The sequence below is a fragment of the Ursus arctos genome, unplaced genomic scaffold (genome assembly GCF_023065955.2).
Source record: "Ursus arctos isolate Adak ecotype North America unplaced genomic scaffold, UrsArc2.0 scaffold_24, whole genome shotgun sequence".
NCBI classification, from domain to species: domain Eukaryota; kingdom Metazoa; phylum Chordata; class Mammalia; order Carnivora; family Ursidae; genus Ursus; species Ursus arctos.
This window is the reverse complement of record NW_026622919.1, coordinates 12,042,804-12,063,967: the sequence shown is the minus strand read 5'-3', so window position 1 is coordinate 12,063,967 and position 21,164 is coordinate 12,042,804. Positions and strand designations below refer to the sequence as shown.

General features: G+C 42.8%; 1 protein-coding gene across 8 annotated transcripts in view; it reads left to right on the top strand.

Moving 5' to 3' along the window:
• The window catches only part of CEP112 (centrosomal protein 112), a 418,880-nt gene that overhangs the window by 355,096 nt on the left and 42,620 nt on the right, over nt 1-21,164 (top strand). The window contains exon 26 of one of the 8 annotated variants that reach the window (XM_057317730.1): nt 790-1,092. The exons of the other annotated variants lie outside the window; for them this stretch is intronic. Coding sequence (XP_057173713.1) covers nt 790-819 — 30 coding nt within the window. The 3' untranslated portion in view covers nt 820-1,092. Of the gene's footprint in view, nt 1-789; nt 1,093-21,164 lie in introns of those variants that run through there. 8 annotated transcript variants of the gene reach the window in all.

The window sequence follows — 21,164 nt, the reverse complement described above, 5'->3', positions numbered from 1 at the left end:
TAGAGACTCAGAATCACAAGATGTAGAAAGAACACACATATTGGTACTGCTGTCCATCTTCCCCAAGGGGAAGGAACGGAAAGATCTTTAGCTGGTAGAAGGGGAGGGGCCACCTCCCCCCGGAAGAGCTTGGAACTTGCAGGCAGGTTTCAGGAGCCTATGGCCTTCAAGGGAACCAGGTCCTTGCTGAGCGGTCAGGCAGGAAAGCGTGCTTCTGCCAGCTTCTCATGGAGCACCTGGGCGCCTATCTCATCTTGTTGCCTGGGGCTGCCCCTGGAGAGCCTGTCTGGTTTTCTGGCTAGCATTTTGGGGCAGCCAGCTAGTTTAGTTCCTAGTCGTAGCTGGTGTGCCCGGCATGAAGGGGACTACTCCGACACAAGTAACTCATAAATTGCCTTAAAATATAGAAATGAAGGCAACCTACTGAATGGGAAAACTATTTGCAAATGACATATCCTATAATGGCTAACATCCAAAATATATAAAAAACTTATACGACTCGGGGCGCCTGGGTGGCACAGCGGTTAAGCGTCTGCCTTCGGCTCAGGGCGTGATCCCGGCGTTACGGGATCGAGCCCCACATCAGGCTCCTCTGCTATGAGCCTGCTTCTTCCTCTTCTACTCCCCCTGCTTGTGTTCCCTCTCTCGCTGGCTGTGTCTATCTCTGTCAAATAAATAAATAAAATCTTTAAAAAAAAAAAAAACTTATACGACTCAACCCCAATATAACCCAAGCCATCTGATTAAAAAATGGGCAGAAGGACCTGAATAGACGTTTTTTTTCCAAAGCAGACATCCAGATGGCCATCAGACACATGAAAAGATGCTCAACATCACTCATCATCAGGGAAATGCAAATCAAACCACAATGAGATACCACCTCACACCGGTCAGAATGGCTAGAAGCAAAAAGACAAGAAATAACAAGTGTGGCAAAAATGTGGAGAAAAAGGAACCCTCCGGAGCTATTGGTGGGAGTGCAAACTGGTGTAGACTCTCTGGAGAGCAGTGTGGAGGTTCAGTTACCATATGCTGCATTAATTCTACTTCTGGATATTTACCCTAAAGAAAACAAAAATACTAATTCAAAAAGATAAATGCCCCTTTGTTTATTGAAGCATTATTTACAATGGCCAGGATATGGGAGCAACCTAAGTGTCCGTCAGTAGGAGAATGGATAAGGAAAATGTGGCATAAATATGTGAGGGAGAGAGTGTGTGAAAAAGGGAAAGAGAAATTGGAATATATGTGAAATATATATAAGTGGGGTATATACAATGGAATAAATACTCTATATATATGTGTGTGTGTGTATACACACCGTGGAATATTACACAGCCATAAAAAGTGATGAGCTCATGCCATTTGCAGCAACATGGATGAACCTAAAGGGTGTTATGCTAAGTGAAGTAAGTCAGACTTAAGAAGGACAAATACCATATGATTTCACTGATGTGGATTCTAAAAAAAAACAAAAAACAAATGACCAAACAAACAAAAAGCAGAATCAGGGAGCAAACTGATGGTTACCGTAGGGGAGGGACGTGGGGGAATGGGCAAAGTAGGTGCAGAGGGGGTGGAAGATCCAGGCTTCCAGTTACAGAATGAATAAGTCATGGGGATAAAAAGCCCAGCATAAGGAATATAGTAAATGTACTGTAATAGTGTTGTATGGTAACAGATGGTAGCTACACTTGTAGTGAGCATGGCATAATGCATGCATTTGCCAGATCACCGTCTTGTACACCTGAAACTAATGGAACATTGTGTGACAACTATACTCAAAAAGTTAGCAAATTATTAAAAAGTGCAAAAACTAAATAATGTAATATATATAATCCAGTCACACTTAACACATTTTTTTAAAAGATTTTTTTTATTTATTTGACAGAGAGAGAGAGAGCGCACAAGCAGGGGGAGTGGCAGGCAGAGGGAGAGGGAGAAGCAGGCTCCCCGCTGAGCAGAGAGCCAGATGTGGAGCTCGATCCCAGGACAGATGCTTAACCTACTGAGCCACCCAGGCGCACTATATATTTAAGGTCTAGCCACATCAATTAACTTAGGAGAGAATCTAGGGAACAAGACAGTCACGGGTAATTGTGTGTGTTTGAGGAAGGAACAAAGGTTGTCCCAGAGAGCCTACCAAGACACTGGGAGGAGAAAAAGGAGAGTCTCCAGGGACTAGTATGATCCAGCAAAGAAGCACTCCTGGTTCTAGGTCGATCTTTGTCCCTACTGGTCATGTGCTCTTGGGCAAGTCACGTAACCTTTCTGGACACCAGGTTCATAAAATGTTGTCATAATACCGTCCCACAGGATTGATGTGAACATCAAAAGAAGATAATGTATGAGAAATACTTCAAAAGGTATCAAACATGATGCAGATGAAATGTGCGTCATTATAGTTGTCCATAAAGTTCAAAGGGACAAGTGAGCCAGGCATTAGCAGGAAGGAAGGACATTTGGAACAGAATGAGGGAAGACGTGAAGCAGAATGGGCTCAGAAGGTTCAGGGACTAGTGACTAATATCTTGGTTAAAGGGTAGCATCGGTGAAGAGGAGAATAAAGCCAGAGAGTTAGCCGGTTTCATTTCATCCATTCAAAAAGAGAACAAACCTGTGTTATTACCTGTTCTTTACCACGCACTGCACTAGGTGTTAGGAGTATTGGTGGCTAATCTTGGATGCAGTGCTAAGGAAATCAGTCATTGCCCAGGAAGCGTTGTCGGCCATTGAGGACTTTTGCCCTTCAACTGGGTAGAGTTCTATGATTGCATTTACACTTTAGAAAGATTAATCCAGCAGCAGAAGATGAGATGAACAAGGGATGAAAAGAGATGAATTCAGAGGGTATAGCACTAAAATTCACATCACGAGTCACAGGAGATCAAGAGGGCTCGAACTCGATCTTGTCAAAGGGAGTAGAAAGAAAAGAGTAGATGTGAAGACTCACTTGAAAATTCACAGAACACAAAGATTTAGAGGGCAAAAGAAAAGAATAATAGCTCGTCTTTGAGTTGATAGGCTGATGAATAGTGTAGTGTCCACAAGAGGTGGAGTCTGAGAGGCTAGCAGCAGGGCATTCATTTGGTGGAGACGTGTCATTGAAAATCTGAACTAGAACTCGAGAAGGAATGCACACACGTCTGGATCCTCTTGATGGGGGGACCTAGCAAAGCCTACAGGACATGGATGAGACTGAGAGGCAAGAGACGAGAGGCCCACGGGCAGAGGCATGAACAAGAAAAAGTAGGGGAGGATACAAAGAAGGTTTTAAAGGAATGATTGGCCAAAGAGAGAAGAGCAGAGCCAGAAGAATTTAATGTCGTGAAAACCAAAGAGAGTTCCCCACTAGACTTTAAGCTCCTCGAGGGTACTGGCCCTGTGTCATCTCAAGGCACCGACCAGTGCCTGTTGTCGCACTGAATCGCTCAGTAAAGCCCTTGCTGCCCTCAGTCTCATCCTCAAAACTCTCCTGCCCACTCCACGTCCCTCTTTAATCTGTGCTCTTTTAACACTTTCTGTGAAACTGCTAAAGGTTTTCCCATCAAACTCCCTTAGTAGATGTTTGCTCCTTGAGGGTGGGCCCCTGAGCTGGGACTGTGTCCTCTTCATCCTTCTGTCTCAGCGTTCAGCCCAGTGCTGGGCCCATGTGGCACCCGGTGAATTTGTGGAAGGAAGACAGGAAGGAGGGAGGGGGGATTGGCAGCATGGTCTCCTGCAAGGAGTCTGAGAATGAAGAGTTCCAAAAGCCACCAAACTTGGGTACTGACCTCCAGATCCTTTATATTGCACCCCCTAAGCCTAGGCTAAGTAGACTCTTTCTGAACATATTCTTGTCTAGGCTTTTGTTAGAATAAATATTACATGCTTGTATAATTGTCATCTGGGGTGAGTGGGATCGTTGAGCGTTCTCACGGCTTATCTCATGGCTTATCTGGGGCGCTCAGAAGGGTTTGTAGGTTGGGGAAAACCAAGAGAAAGCAGAATGCCAACACCCTATCCACACAGCCCACCTTTCCTCTTTTTTTCTCAGTAATTTTTTCCCTACATTTATTGAGGTATAATTGACAAAAAAAAATCGTATATATTTAAAACAAACGTAAAACAATGTGATATGATACACATTGTGAAATGATTGCCACAATTAAGTTAATTAACACTTCCGTCACCTCACCTTCTTACTGTGGTGTGTGTGTGTGGTGAGAATGCTTACGATCTCCTCTCTTGGCAAATTTCAAGGAGACAACACAGTCTTATTAACGATAGTCTGCGCTGTACGCCAGGTCCCAGAACCATCTCAACAACCGCAAGTCTTTACCCTTTACCCAACATCTCACATCCCCCCACCCGCCGGCCCCCGGCAGCCAGCATTCCACTCTGTTTCCATGAGTTCGCTTTTTTTCTTTTTTAAAAATCCACAGAGGGTGAGAGCGTCTGAGTTATCTGCATTCTTTCTCTCAGCCACTGTCCTCTGGGTTCATCCTTGGTGTCGCAAATGCCACGCATCCCGCCTTTCTGCTCCTCTCTAAATCAGGGCTGATTTTCCTTGCAGATCTCTTCCATGAGACACCCTCAGAAGGACAAAGCAGAAGGGATACCAGCCAAGTCCTTTATTTTCTCTACAGATAAACTTGGCATTCTGCAGCTTCCTTCCCAGGTTCCTGGGCTTAAGAAGAAAACTGGATCCCTTTAGTATCGGTGGCTTTGGGGTCATGTTACGCATCTCTGGCAGAGCCTTTGCTGCTTCTGCCTGGTCCACCTTTACAACGATCATCATTTGTATTCCCAAAGACTTTATTTGCCTCCCACAAAGCCCAGTGATCTGTGGGGGAGCAACATGGATATTAGGAGAAGCAACATCAATATATTTAAAGCTTTCATTGGGTAGCGCTGCTTGTCTTTAAACCACGTCAGTCATCAAGAGTAACTGACAAATCCATAGAGTCCCAGGCAGCCCTACAGAGGAAGACGCTGTGTAGACGGAAAATCAATTAGGCAATAATCGTGACAATTGTTAAGAGGAAGAATTGGTCTTTTGCAGATTTCCAAGCCTTTAATTTCTGCTTTCCATAATGGATTTTAAAACTTCACAGTCTTAGCTGCTGTTGGCTAACTCGTCTGCAGTGAAATCTATTTAAAAGTACTAACAGCACAAAACTATGTTCTATCCCAAAGCACATTATGAAAACAGGAATAATAATTGCAACAGAAATAAAATTCAAAGACTTTTATTGACTTTTCATGTTTAATGGTTATTATTCTGGCTTGTTTCGAGTAATTTTAATAACCACAGTTTATTTACAAAATTCAGACTAATTCTTTTGTTCCCATGCCAACAAAATACATTTGTTCCCAGACAGCTGGTATGATGCATCCTTCTAAAATTTGTGTTGTTATGAGGGCTAGAACCACATTTAATTTTGGCCACGTCTTATTCTCAATGAGAGTTTATTTGAATACTTGCCTTTGTTTTCTGAAAAACACTTGAAGCACAGTGTCAGGGACATGAGTATTTTCGTTAAAATACACATCTCATCAAAATTTTCCTTATAAGTCAGTTCCAGTAGAATTCTAGAAGATTTTAGTGGTAAAGCAAGTCAACACTTGTGCACAAAACCGCTACTACAAACTATCCACGATGATCACAAGGCCGTTGTTAGAGGAGAACTTAAAGCAGCTCTTTAATGTGCTCTGCATTTCATCATGGCTTTCTTGAGATTCCCTTTGTTTTTAACTTCACTGGGCTGGTTGCGCTGGGGGCAGGAGAGAGGAGGCGTGTTTTTAATCCCGTGCTTTGCTGACATGTCAAATCCAAGTGTCAGCAAAGGACCCACTGCATCATTGCAGGTGTTTTTCCATAAAGCATTTTCTACATTGTCGAAGTGGTTCTTTGTCCATGCAGCTAACACAGGGGGACGATGGGGACAGGGGTGAGAGCTACAAAGGGACTGCACAGACTGACAGACAGACAGAAGGGGCTCTGACCTGGGGCTGCCGGCTTCAAAGCCTGGCTATGTCTGCCTGGGTCTAGGTCTCATCCTGTACTCCTGTAAGTAAGTAATGTGATAATACATTCTCACTTCTTGTGGTTTGATTTTTTTTTTAAGGTAGTTTTGGCTGGAATTTTAGTAGGGTTTTTTTTATTATTTTTTTATTCCAAAAAGTATTTACTTCAAATCAGTAAATTATAGAGGCACTTAAAACCCAAAAATAAAAGCTTAAAACCAAGTTTTCTTCTATGCCACCTTTTTAAACTCATGGGCAAGAAGAATGATCACAAGCATTAACCTGGGTAATGGAATACAGTCTCCCAGGAAGAGAGAAAGGAGAATATATCCCTGAGCAGTGTCCTGTCAAGATTTACTTTTCTGGCAGCTGCTAAGCACTGAATTCATGGAATTGAGTGAACAGCTGGAAAGAGGAAGTCAAAGAAGAGAGAAACACAGAGATGGTAAAAGAAGGTGGGAGTGAGTCAGCACGGCGGCAGGGAGAAATGTTTGATGACTACTTACTGTGCCTGTCACGCTCAGAAAAGTTATCACATATTCTGAGCTAACATTTACTTACAATTCCTTTTCTGCTCTCGTCCAGCCAGAAGAGATCTCCTTCCTGTTGAAAGAGGCTATTTTAAGGTGGAAGCGATTGAAATTGTTTATTATCAAACAAATGGCAGAGCACAGGTATTTTAGAGGCCTCAGATGTATATCAGTTTAAACTAGAAATAAGGAAAGAAAGGTGATATTTTTATACAAAAGAAAATTCAGAAATTTGAAAGGCCCTTTGAACATACTTTACATGAAGGTAACCTTTTGGATTTCTCTACAGAACTCGAGGACAGTTCCAATTGAAAAAAAATATATTGTCATAAAATGTTCAAATGCAAAAAATGATTTCTTGAATCACATGGAAAAATTAGAACTAGTGAAGAATAGAGCATCACTGGTGTGATTAAAATTGTGTGAAATATGACAGCTATTTTGAAGCAGACAACCTAATACCTCCTCAGTGCTCAGTGTATAGAGTTGACATGGAAGTCTTGTCCTCTAGAAGCTTCTGTTATTATGATAAAGGAAAACATCATTTAAAGATCCATTTTTGGTTTTGTATGTGAGATTTACACTCAGGTTTATTGAGAAGAGGCAAGAAGTAGGAGTAGAAAGCCCTCTGACAGGAGATTTTCTAATTTTAATTAAGAAGTAAGGGAAGGTTTGCACTCTATTAGCCACAAAAGACTTATGTGGGGGAGGGGGGGCTCTTCCCATCTCAGATAGGTAGCAAGTCATGGTGGAGAAGAAAGGGCCCAGACGTCAGGCTATGTCAGGCTTACATCAGGCTTGAATCTTTCAGCAGCGGCAGAAAGGATCTGACAGGTGGCACATCAGCCCTGGCCCCCCACTATAGAACCAGAGCAGCAATTTATCTTGTTCTTCTACTCTTCTGCTTTAAGATTTTACTTGAATGAATGCCCAGGCAGAAAGAATGGGAAAAAATTGGAAACCTAGACCAAATGATTCCAAATGCTTCATTTGGCTCAGAAGATTTTGAGGTTTTGCTTGAGTTGGTAAACAGAGGAAGGTAAATGAGATTGGTAAATCAGAATGTGCAACAGTAACTAAATGACAGCTCAGGGTGAGCTCTCTTTCTAAACTCCTAAGTGTTTAGGAGTTTAGATGTCTTGTTGAAGACAATTCAACAAGTATTTCCTGAGCACCTACTATATATCAGGTCCTTTACTGGCCTTGATAGACATCAATGAGCAAAGAAAAATCCTTGCTCTTCTGAAGCTTACCTTTTAGTGATAGGTTCTTCATAGCCTTTTGCACTTCTATATAAATTTTACACTCAACTTGTCAATTTCTGATGTCTCCCCAGTCCATGAACTTAGTATATCCCTCTGCTTTATTTAAGCATTCTTTAATTTTTTTATTGTTTTATGTAAAGATCTCTTACACATCTTATGTTAAATTTATTCCTATTTATTTTACATATTATGATGCTGTTTGAAATGGTATTACTTTTAAATTTTTATTTTCTCACCATTGGTTCCTGGTATATAGAATAAAGTTGACTTTTGTGTAGTTTCCCTTTATCATATTAAGAAAGTTTCTCTCTATTCTTACAAAGATTTTTTTTCACCTTTAAATTATGAATGGATGTTTCTTAAATGCCTTTTTTTCCATCCTTTGAGATAGTTACATGAATTTTGCCCTTCGTTCTGCTAATGCAATGACCTTCATAGGTTAGTTTTCTGACATTGAATCATCAGCCTTGAGTTTCTGGAATTAGCCCTTTTTGATCATGATGACTTATCCCTTTTTATCTTTTGCTGGATTTTGGTTTGCCAATATTTTTTTTAGGATTTTTACATCTTTGTTTATGAGTGACATTAGCCTATACTTTTCTTTTATTATAATGTTCTTACTAGATTTTGGTATCAAAGTTTGCTATCCTCATAAAATAAACTGGAGTGTCCTCTCTTTATCTGTTTCCTGGAAGACTTTGTCTAATACTGATATTATTTCATCCTTAAAATGGTAGATGAAGCCATCAGGACTTAGAATTTTCTTTGTTGGAAGATTTTCAATTAATCATGTATATACTTTCTTTAGTGGTTATTGTATCAGATTTTCTATTTTAATGTCTGTCTGACTCTCTTCTCTTTTTGAGACTATAATTATATGTATGTTAGACCTTCTAACTTTGTTCCCTATGTTCTGTATTTATTCTGGATATTTTTAAATCCAGCTTCTAGTTCCTTTCCTTAACTGTGTTTAACCTGCTGTTAAACCCATTCTTAATTTTGGTTGTTGTATTTTCCAGAGCTAGAATTTCTACTTAGTTTCATTTTAGTTTTCTGTCCTGTGCTGAAGTTCACAACTTTTTTTCTTATCTTGTTGAACGTATTTATCTCAGCTCTTTTAAAGTCGAAGTCTGATCATCATTGTGTGGAATTCACATGGATCTTATTTTATTGTCTTTGTTTCTCTTGGCTTTTGGTCATATTGTCTTGCTTTCTTGTGAGCCTGGCTATTTTTGATTGAATGCCAGATATTTTATAGAGAACTTCATAGAAATAATTTGAGGCCTACCTAGAATGATGATCATTTCCTCCAGAGAGAATTTATATTTGCTTCTAGGTAGGCAGGTAGTGGCACTTGCTATCCTGAATAACCTGAATCCATTTTCAGGGATTGAGATGATTTGAAGGTAGTTTTAGAGAGTGCCGGTCTATTTCCAACTCAGTCCTTCTCATAGAGTGTGAAATCCACCCAAAGCATGGGATTTTACAAGACGCTCCCGTTTAGTGAGACGTGGACTGCAGCTTGTGTCTCCATGGCTTTTTTTGTGAGGCTGTTAAAAGATCTGTTCAGCTTCTCAGTCTCTTACCAACCACTCTACAGTTGGCAAAGTCCACTACATAAAATGTTCCCAAATGCCAGACTTACACGCTCTCTTAATATCTATCATTTCCAGAAACTTGGTCCTATGATTCTTCCCTGCCTTGTTAGTTCCCTAATACTTTGAAACAGACTTGGAAGAGAATTATGTAAGTGTCCATTACTAGAAGTGGAAATCCAGTATTTGCATTTCTGTGAGTTGCTTCATCCCATTCATTGTTAAATTTGTTCTATCAATTTGTTTTTCTAATTTGAACCATAGAAATTTTCTTCCGTATTCTGTATCTTATTCGTGTGGTAAATACATTGCAAATGCTTTCAGATGCTTCTCCTTTAACTTTATATTCAATATTTTTATCTTTTGAGAACATTATTTTTCATTTTTTTCTTTATAGTTTCTAAGTTTGCCCAGAAAGGTCTTCCCTACCCTAAGATTATAAAATATATTCTCTTTGTCAATGTAGATAAAGTTACTAATCACTGACTTCAAAATAGGGAGTAGGCCTAATCTAAACCCATAACCACTTAAGGACAGAGAACTTTCTCTGGCTAGAGGCAGAGATGTGACAGAAGGGAGGGTCAGAGAGGTTTAAGTATGAGAAGGATCCAATGCACCGGCGCTGATTAAAATTGGAGGGAGCAATATAAGGTGGCCTTCAGGGCCTGAGAGGGGCTCCCAGCTGACCGCCAGCAAGGCAATGGGGACATCAGGCCTTACAGCTGCAAGGAACTGAATTGTACCCCAAACCTGACTGAGCTCAGAAATAAAGACTCCCCCAGAGACTCCAGATGAGAGTCTGGGCTAGCCAACACCATGATTTTGGCCTTGCGATACCAGAGCAGAGGAACCAGCTGGGCCTCTTCCGACTCTGACCTATGGAACGTGAGATAGTGAATTTGCATTGTTTCAAGCTGCTAGGTTTACGATAATTTGTTAGAGCAAGAGTAGCAAGCTAATGCAGGGATCTTACCTTATTTTTTATGTTTTATTTCCAAGTAGCCAGTTATTGGTACCATTTATTGACTGAGATATTCCTCCCCTGTTTATTTGAAATGCTACCCTTGTCAAGAATCAGATTTTCCATATATGCATGAATCTGTTTGGGACTTTGTATTCTTTCTTATTCATCCATTTCCTGTACCAATAAGAGTCATTTTTATGGTGCTTAAGAGCATGAACTCTGGAGACACGGTGCCTGGGTTCAAATCCCAGCTCTGCCACCTCTACTTACTTGCCCTGGGACTTCAAGCAATTTACTTTACTTTTTCGTGTCAGTTTTCCTATCTTGAAAATGGCTTAATAATAGTACCCACCTTGTAAAATTGATGTGAGAATCGTCAGCTATTACAAGTAACATCCTTAGAAAAGTACCAGCACGTAGTATCTAGTACCTTTAGGGAAAGTTTCCCCTCGCAATCTCTTTTTAGAATTGCCTGAGTCATTCTTAAGCATTTACACTTTCATGTGAATCTTAGAATAATCTTGCCAACTTCCCTTTGGTAAAATCTCTATGATTAGTTGGTTGGAACTGCGCTGAGGTTATGAGTTAGTCTGGGAAGAATTAACGTCTTTGCAACATTGAATTTACCGATTCAGGGACTTCACATCTCTTTGCATTTCATTGTGTCTTTTTATGCCTTTCAGTATAATTGAAATTTATTTTTTTATGGATGTTGTACATTTCTTATTAAATTTATTCCCAGGTATATTATGGCATTTTCCCCTTTTGTGGTTTTTCCCTGTATAGTCTCTAAACAGTCATGACTCATGTGGAGGAAAGTGTTCATATGTTTTGTTTGTCTGTATCCAGCCAACCAGAACTATTCTCAACCTTAATTCTATTGAATTTTCAGTTGATTTCCTAAAAAAACTTAGTTACATTTTCAGTTGATTTCTTAAATTTATGTAAGTAGACAATTACATTGTTCCTTAACAGATAATTTTGTGTCTTCCTTTCCATTTTTCATCCGTATTTGATTTTGTTATTGCTCCGGGGGAGGCCTCTAGTTCAATGTTGAGGAACAGTAATGACAGAATGTGTCCCTGTCTTTTACTTGTTTTTAACGAGAATACTTTTTAGGTCTCATTGCAAGTGTTTTGGTTTCTGAGAGTTTCTTTTTTTTTTTTTGAGATTTTTTAATTTATTTATTTGACAGAGAGCACAATCAGGGGGAGTGGCAGGCAACGGGAGAAGTAGGCTCCCCACTGAGCAGTGAGTCCGATGTGGGGCTCAGTCCCAGGACCCTGGGATCATGACCTGAGCAGAAGGCGATGCTTAACCAGCTGAGCCACCCAGGCGCCCCCGAGGGTTTCTGCTAGTTACTCTTGGTGGGGTTGAGACACGTCACCTTCATTATAATTCCTTATGTCCATGTTTTGTCCTTCCCGCCAGGCCAAGACTCCTTTTAGGGCCAAGTATGTATTAGAGTAGGAATGCACACACACCCAGTGTGTGCGTATATATAGATACATGTACTTAGCTCGTGTGTGTGTGCGTGTAATAGACCCATCTGCCTCATAGTCGGCTTTCCGCACAGAGGAGACAGAGTTTACCTGCGACTGGTATAGGGAACTTGCAGCATCAGACAGATACACAGAAAGCCTCAGAGTCCTCTGCACTCACAGGATAGAAGCATCACTGCCTCTCACTTGTCCCGTCACCTGCCACGAGTGACTTCTTGGCCCATGCTTACTACACCAGTGGGGTCTCTTATACACCGTGCAAGACCCTCATCTCCAAAGGGAAGAATCCCCCTATTTAGGGGTCAGAGGGTACGTCTCCCCTTACTGCATATACACACTCCCTCCCAACTCCCGCTTCTGGACCTGTCACTCCACAGTCAGGGGGAGGTCTCTACGAAGCCACCCTGTGGTCTGACCTTCAGATCCCTGGCCCACCGACTACTGTTTTCCTTTTTGCCACCTGCTCACCGTATTTCTCTTTTCAGCCAGCTGCTTGCTGTTTGTTTTACTCCTCCCCACGCGGCCAAACAACCTCAAAGGACTTCTGAGAAATGCATCTCCCTTTAGAAACAGTAGTAGACATGTCTTTCTACATGTTAATGTATTTTATCTAATATTTTCTTTATTTCTTTATAATAGTGAGTTATTCTTTCAAGGACAGTAACATGAGTTAATTCCCCAGTCATTCACCTCGGGCTTAATCTGGGTACCTGCCCCTCCACCACTAGCACCCCCACAGTGCTTGGCACAGTCAGTACACAGTCAGTACGGTCACTTGATCTGTGACCGTATGAATAACACATTCCATGAGTGTTTGGACTGAGTTGGCTGACTGTCTGATTTATGATTCTGAAGTAGTGTCAACTGAGTTTTCATTAATCCTTAAAACTGCTAAATTCTGCTTATGCCTATATTGACTATTTTGTGAAGCTTGCTTATGTAAAGATTGTGTTGGTTAATTGCTGCCCGTCCCACTCCTTTGCGAGCTGTGACATTTGGAGCAGCTAAGTGTGGGGGAAGGCAAGATTAGGTGGAAGCCTGAAGTATGCATGATGTCTTGAAAGTTGGCACTTTCTGGTATTTGGTTTTTAAACAGGTGACAAATAATGATAAAAGGGTTCACATTTGTGGGTACAAAGATGTTGTCGGCAAATAGAAAGTTTCCTGAGAATTTAAATGATGAGTTTTAAAAATTCCAACTGAGTTATAACAGTGCACAGCAACAGGACAGTGAGTTGACCTGCTTGTTAGGGAAATCTACGCCACTGTATTAGGATAGAATTAGAGCATATTTTTAAAATGACAGAACACAAGAGTTTTAGACCCTCCTCTAAGCACCAATAAACCTCAAAGAAGAGATGCCTCACTCATGGGAGAAACAAGCTATTTTTAACAGGAGATGGCTCCTATTCATTCAGCAAACATTTATTGAACACCCATTACGGGCCAGGCACCATTAGCTTGGAGTGTAAGATGAGTGGGAGGAACTTTCCCGGAAGGAGCCCATAGCCTCGTGGAAGAGATTCTTGAAGTTAACCTGAATTGCCCTGTTGACCCAGCATAATCTGATTTTTCTGCTCCTTTTTAGACGTCCCTCATAATCTCTTCTACTGACTTCTGGTCTTTGGCAATTACTCCTTTTGTGGGTGTAACCTCTGCCTTCTGGTGTTTCTTTCTGACTTCTCACAGCTATATAGTCTGTCTTCCCCAGTGATGTCATCTATCCCCTGGGGCTCCAGCACTCATTTATTACAGTGATTTCCAAACTTCTAGTCGCAGGCATACCTCTTTCTCAAACTCAAACTCCTATGTTTCTTCTGTGCGATGATACATGCACCTTAGTCTGGCATATCAGACTCTCGGGTCTAAAGCCAGAGTCTTTAGAAAAAAAAAAAAAAAACTCCTTGCTGCTATATCTAGGTTTTTTGGTCAATCTAACACTTGGGGCTCAATCTTCTTTGGGAGGAAAGAGAAATGAGTCATTAGTAATAGGCAATATTAACAGAGTTTGTCTTAATACAGAGCAGTCAAGCTGGTGGTGTGATTTCAGTGAAGACGGGGAAGGGTCAGCTGCCCCTTTCCCAAAAATGTTTGCTCTCCTGACTTGTTGAAAACTGAAATTATAGGGACGGCTGGGTGGCCTGGGATCGAGTCTCGCGTTGGGCTCCTTGCTCAGCAGGGAGCCTGCTTCTCCCTCTACCTGCTGCTCCCCCTGCTTGTGCGCTCTCTCTCTCTCTCTCTCTCTGATAAATATATACACATACTGAAGTTATGGGGGCACAATTTCAGGTATCAGAGACCAGACTTTATTTTTCAGTTAAAGACATACTAGTGCAAGATATCCCTCGAAACAGTTACCCATCACAACTTCTACCAAAAGACATTTGGCTAGGAGAAAGTGGTGAGAAAATGTGAAAATATTACACACCAGAACAGGATGGGGGAGGAGGACAAGATTCTGTGTGAGGACAGAGGACTAGTTTTGCATAGTGTTGGCCTGGGAGTCAAAGAGAGCCTGTCTGGTGATGGGACAGTAAGGAGTGCCCTTGCTGGGATGAGCACGGGGGGTCGTATGCACCTGCTGAATCACTATATTATACACTTGACGTTAACATTACCCTGTATGTTAACTAACTGAAATTGAAATGAAAACTTAAAAAAAAGAAGAAGAAGAAGAAAGAAAAAGACAAAAGAGTCCCTCCAAACTGTTTTGGCGAAAGGGTGGTACAAACTCTTCCCATGAGTCAGTAGTGCTGGACTGAGAGAAGATAAACCACTCAAATTTTAGCAAAACGAGAGGAAAGGAAACCGTTCCTCTCCCACCCAGCATGGGGGAAGGCGGGTTTAACTTTGCGTTGTTGTCAGAGAGCTCTTTGATTCCTGTTCAGCTTATGGAACCCCGGGAATGTAGCTCCTCAAATGCCGCATGTGCTCAGCTGGTTTTAGAGTCTTCTCTGCCCTCGTGGTTATGAATTATATAGACCTTTAGGGCTTAACCACAAACAGGATTTTCCAGGTGGGGGATCGGAGTTAGGAAAAGAAAACTACTAAAATACAAGTCACTGGGTTAATAAGGTCTCTTTTTGTTGAAATGGGGTAACTGCCCTAAGAATGGGGTGCCAGGCGTCGGGCCCCACTCTGAAGGGCAGGAATAGCTGCTGGCCAAGACTTCCCGGGTAGTGGGAGACACCGGGCGTATTAACCGCCGGGCCGGGACGGGTTCTGTGATGTCTGTTTCTTGGGCATTTTGTTCTTTGTGGTTGTTCCAGAAGGTAAGTTTACTCTCAGGATACAAATCATACAAACTGACCTTAATGCTGTTTCCGTTTTTGTCTACCTGAATGTATGAAATGTAAAATACACTTGTTCCTGAAATTAATTCTCGCCCTAATTCCCACTGCTAAGTGTGAGCCTCTCTTGGACTCCTTTCAATGGGCCTTTCGTTTTTACATCAAAATGGAAATGTTTTTAAAATGCATATCTGTGATATAATAAATTATAGAGGTATAAGAGAAAAGAATATAGGATTTTAGAGTTTGGGGGGGTTATTTGGGGTTTTTTGGTGTTGTTTTATTTGGTTGGCCTTTTTTTTCTTTCTAGTACATCAGAGTGGGACCACAGTTTAAGTCAATCCTGTAACAGGTACCAACTCAGAAAATATCCTTTTATTCCCTTACCCCATTGCCCTGAAGTTGTGATTACTGTCTGTAATTCCTTGGGCTTCTACGTTTGGTTCCCTGCACATTTTCCCAAGCTTGTTCAACCATTAGCCTTCTGGACTTCTGGGTTTAAGTACTGTCAGATCAGATTTAAATCATGGGTTGAGGCTTGGTGGGTCCATCATTGTCCTCAATTTAAGAAGCATTATAGAGGTCATGACATGGCTACAAAGAAGGTGGCACTAATCCCCCACTTTATAAAAGGGAACGCTGTGGTGTGCATTACACCAAAGGCACCAGCCCCACCAGCACCAGGGCCCGGGAGCCAGCCACGCACTCATTTCCTCTGCTCTCACTGCGTACTTCCAGGGATGGGTAGTACAAAACCAGATGTCAGCTCTTTTTCAAATACTCCTCTCTGACTTAGCATTTAATTTCCCTGAGACCAGATGCCAGGGTTTAAATAATATCCTGGAGGATCCGAAGAGGAGGAATTACTCATCGTGTTTCATTCATATAAACTCTGAAATAAAGGGAGAAGAGTACAAAGAAACCAGAGTATCTTGCCTATGTCTTGCCAGACTCTCATAATTGGAAAAGAATATTGCCTCGCTTCGGAAAGCTCAGAAGTGAAGTGTCCTTTTTCTTTAATTATCGATCGAACCTCCCATTACTTGTTATTAGTGCTTGTTAGTAAGAACAAAAGCAATTTCGCTTGGAGGCAGTTTGGTTGTGTTTTCAGGAGATTGGGCGGCACTTGCTTTAAAGTGGTCTTGTCCTTAATCACTTCCACTTACTAATTGTATCGATTTATACCTTGCTCTCTGAAATTATTGCTTTGAGGGTCGGCGCCAATCGAGACCCACTGCAAATAACCAATCCCCTTGTCTTGGGATAGTTATTTTCCATGGTGCTCCCCCGGTAGCACCCAAAGCCTCACTGAGCACGGGCGCCACGAGGGCCCGAATCACACCAAGGCCAGTCATGGGCAGATCGTCAGCGTACTGGCTGCTGGGTGTAGGTCTCTTGTGAGACAGAAGCTGTGTGGTGAAGGCCCACCACCCAACGTAAAACAGAGGCCAGCAAAAGGTTTGCCCCCAGTGGAGAAGGTCCACTGAAGTTAAATAGCATGAATTTGTAGTTGAGCCTATCAAAATAGTGTGTGTGTGTGTGTGTGTGTGTGTGTGTGTGTGTTACTGTTGTTGTTTACTTTCTGCAGCGGCGAAAGAGAGCCTCCAAATGGGGAAAGCAGGTGGTGGGCAGTACCCAGAGCTGGGGTTTGGCCCGGAGGACCCCGCAACATCAGATGTTAGTGTGTAAAGTCCAGGTTAAGTCAGCAAGAGAGCTCACGTGGGAAGTAACCCACTAATTGGGAAAGTAGGGAGGCTTTGAGTGAGCAGAGTTGGGATGCACATAACAGTGAGGAGGGAGCGGGGCAAGGTAGTTGGAGGTGCAGAAGGTGGTGTGGGGCGTGGGCCAGAGGTCAGTGCCCAAGGATCCCCCAGTCCGGTCAGTAGGGTGTGGTGACTTTTAAATAGTGGCCATCCTCACGTCATTGGTACTGGCTGGTGGGCTGGGGTCAGGTGCAAAGTCAAGAGCCTTGGCAGAGAATCTCAGCCCCTGTCAAATAGTCCATTAGAAATAGCCGGTTGAAACTCACACTGGTTTAAACAGTTAAGAATGTTTTGGTTCCTGTAACTGAGAAGTAGTATTGGCTTCCAAGGAGGCTTAATCCAATTACAATCAAATTATGTGACCAAAAGCCAGTTCTCTCTCTATTTTATAGCTCTGTGTCCCCATTGCTGGCTCCATTGTCTGCAGGTTGTCCCCCTCGTGGTTGCAAGATAACTGCTAGCAATTCCTGGGCCTGTGTTTCCAGGCTCAAATCCGCAGGAGAGAGAAAGTTCCCCACTACAGCAGCAGGATTCTTGGGCTCAGTTTCATTGGCCCCAAGCTCTAATTCTAGCAGTGGCCTGGAGCAGAAGGCAGAGGGGAAAGGCAGTTCGTGCAAACCAACGGGGTTAATGAAACAAACCACCATCGCCTGGGGCCTGCGGCCACTGGGTCGTAAATCCGCAAATGGAAGAGAACTCTGCTGTCTCCAGCCGCTGGGCCTCAGCTACTAATGTGCCTCCCATCCTTATCTGCATTGTCTCAGTGGCTCTTAGATCTGGGCTTGCACGTGAAAAGGCCCAGTGACTCGAGCAGAGTGAGGCTGAAAACTATCTGGAGTGTGGAAGTGGTGGTCATGAAAAGTGAAGTGTGGTACTGGGGCGCCTGGGTGACCCAGTTGGTTAGGCATCCAACTCTTGATTTCAGCTCAGGTCAGGATCTCAGGGTGGTGAGATGGAGCCCTGCATCAGGCTCCGAGCTGGGTGTAGAGTCCGCTTGAGATTCTCTTTCCCTCTCTTTCTGCCCCCCCCCCCCCGCAATTGTGCACACGCTCTCTCTTTCTCAAAAAAAGAAAAAAGTGAAGTGGAATTATGGGCTGGATGTTTGTGTCACCTCAAAATTCTTAGGTTGAAGCCCGAAGTCCCAGTGTGATGGTATTTGGAGATGGGGCCTGTGGGGGTTAGTGACGTCAGGGCTGGGATTAGCGCCCTCACAAGAAGAGACACGGGAGGTCTGGCTCACTTTCCACCGTACGAGGAGGCCACGAGAAGATGGCTGTAAGTTGGCCAGAGGGCTCCCTCACCAGAGCCTGACCCTGTTGGCTTGCTCATCTTGGACTTCCCAGCGTCCAGAACCGGGAGACGTGGAGGCCTGTTGTGTAAGCCCCCAGGGCTGTGGAATTTGGGTAGAGCAGCCGGAGCTGACTTAAGACCTGCGGGAACCAAGAGGCCAAAGGTATCGAGATAGTCCATCCGTGAGGACATCTAGCCCTAACTGTGTCAGCAGGATCGAGAGGAAGCGTGTGCTTGCTGTTGCCTCGGACTCTGCCTCCTCCATCAGTCACACCTGATAACATCTCATCACCAAGTCCTGTGATTTCTCCCCCTTCTTCAGTTCTCTTCGTCCCCTCCACCCTCGCGGCTGTCATCTTTGAATCCTAATCACCTTGAGTTTGGAGGAAGTAGCTTCTTCCTAGCTGGCGTCCCTGCCTCTCATCTCTCACTAGTCTTCCTTAAATACCACTGCGGTGGTGTTTTCTCCGGCTTGAAGAGACTTCCCTACCCAGTTCCAGGGGCTCTTGTGGTCTGGATGACTTCTCCAGGCCTGTGTCTGGGCCCCCACCCCCCGCAGGCAGGCCTCCTCTCAACAGGCTCTCAGCTTCTGTACCAGCCATGCCCACGGGGTATTTTTCTTCACCTGGAATTTCCTTTCGTGAAAGTCTGCCCATCCAACTGCTATTTTCCTTTGGGAGTACAGCTCTGACCGCCCAAACTCTCCCATGCCACAAAGATCTCTTTTTCCAAGATTCTATGCTGCTCAGTTTCCCCAGAGCTAAATGTGTCATGTTTGTGGGCTAATTTGGTTTCCCAACAAAATTGGAAACTCCTTGGAGACAGGGTTGGATTCTTCCTCTGTGTTCCTCACCGAGCATAGACTGGTACGAGAACGATGAGGGGTTCAGCACTGAAGAGGAGAGGCGGAGAGGTAGGGCCCGGTGCGCGATGTCTGGGTCCAGTCCTCAGCACACTGGGGGCGCGGCTTCCTTGAGGCAGCTGCTCTGAGCCTAGTGGATTCCCAGCTGACTACCCACCAGGCTCTACGTCCCATTGGCATGGAATCGTTTGAATGAAACCGTAAAGGTTGGCCCAGAAATCCTGAGACAGTGGTTTTAAAGGCCCCTGTGCCCAAGACTAGCCATCCTTTGATACTTTGCACCTAATGCTAATATTGGGTGGCTACCCGCCTCTCCCCCAGGCTGCTTCTGGTTACGACTTTTGGCCAACAACACAGCTGAGCCAGCTGGGTAGATGAAATTAAAAATTTCAGTGGACTCTTCTGAAAGTGCTCATTCCATCAAACATGTGCTCTGCCTTACGGGACACGTAAATTACATATTAACCTAAGTTTGAGTCAACCACCCTTATTTTTCCAAGATCACTGAACATGACAATGGTCATATAAGCCCACCTGTCCATTTAAAATTTCCTTTAAAAAATAAAAATAAAATAAAATAAAATAAAATCTTCTTAAGGCCAGGAGGAAGCAAGATTCATTTTCTCAAAGAAAATCTATCACAAAAAGATTTTCTCGAGACTGGGAAAAAAAATGTTAGCATGATGCAAGATAAATGGTATCCTTATTCCCCAACTCTCAGACTTTCTGCTGCCACCATTGGTTTTAAATTTATGTACAGGATGAAGCGGGGAGTGAAACGTTTGTGGAGTTCTGAGCAACCCACTTGGGCACGCGAGCCACACAGAAAGATCTTACAGTGGCCTCCAATGCTTGGAAATAAGTAGCAGAAACAAAAGCTCTAGAATTCAATCTGAATTAGAAAAGACACTCTTCCTGTTTGTTTTCACATATAAATGAGGTAGTTGAAATGCTTGCTGTGATGTATTTTACCTTGAAGGCCAATAAGCATGAAGAATAACATTAGTCATAATATCAGCACCTAATGTTTAGGGAATTTTTTTTCTAATTTACTATAGTGATTTTTCTCTGTCCTTGAAGTAACGAAGAAAGCTGTCCCGACGAGGATCCCTCAGCCAGCAACGGTTGTCTAGCGCTTTTTCCTTTGTGTCTTGACTTCTCCACTGTGAATTCTTTTCAGACATCATCAGAATGTTTCTAGATTCAGTACATTTTTAATATTAAAGAAATGTCTTCAACTGCAAGAACAAAATCTTCCTGCTCTTTACTTGACCTTTGTGGTTTGATGTGTTTTAAAAAAAGATCTGGGCAACAGTTTTATAAAGAATGCGCCGAGACATTCCTGGAAAAGCACACTAGTGAAAATAATAACGAAAAAAAGATTAGAAGAGGAAGCCTCTTGCTCAATCTAACGTCCTGCTAATCTCCCCACAGTTTCTTGGGGTTGTGCGGGTTTTATTGAAGACAGAAACAACGTACCCGAGTTTTTAAAAGATACTTTAATGTAACTGTTTCTAACAGAAATTTTACTTTCGCATACGTCCCAGTAGACCAAGCCAAGTTAATATTCCTACCAGAGTGTCTGATTTGTGAAAACAGAAACCGCAGTCTCTCTCGCACTGGACGTGCGCTGCTCTTGGGCCATTTCTGCATCAGACCAGGAGCAGGTGTAGAGCCCAGATGTATGTGGTCGGCGATGTTCTGCTTCGTGCAAACTCCAGCCTACATAAGAGGCTGGCAAAAATGCCTTTATGTGGGCAAAAACAATCCTTGTAATGTTTTCAAACTTCAGCTCAATAATGATGTAATCTTACTTTTTAAATAGCATTGATCTCCAGTAAAACCTAGAACCTATCCTAGGGGACCCACAGTCTAAGAGGAGAAAACAATGCATAAATGATTATCCTGTGACAATGAAGTAAAACAGAGGCTCTGGGGTACGGAAGACCTAGATACGGGTCCTAGCGCACCTGCCAACTAGCTCTGTGGCTGTGAATAAGATAGGAACCTCTCTCAGCTTATTTCTTCATATGTAAATAGCCATAAAGGTACCACATGGAATTGATAGAGAGAGTAAATAAAATATAATATATG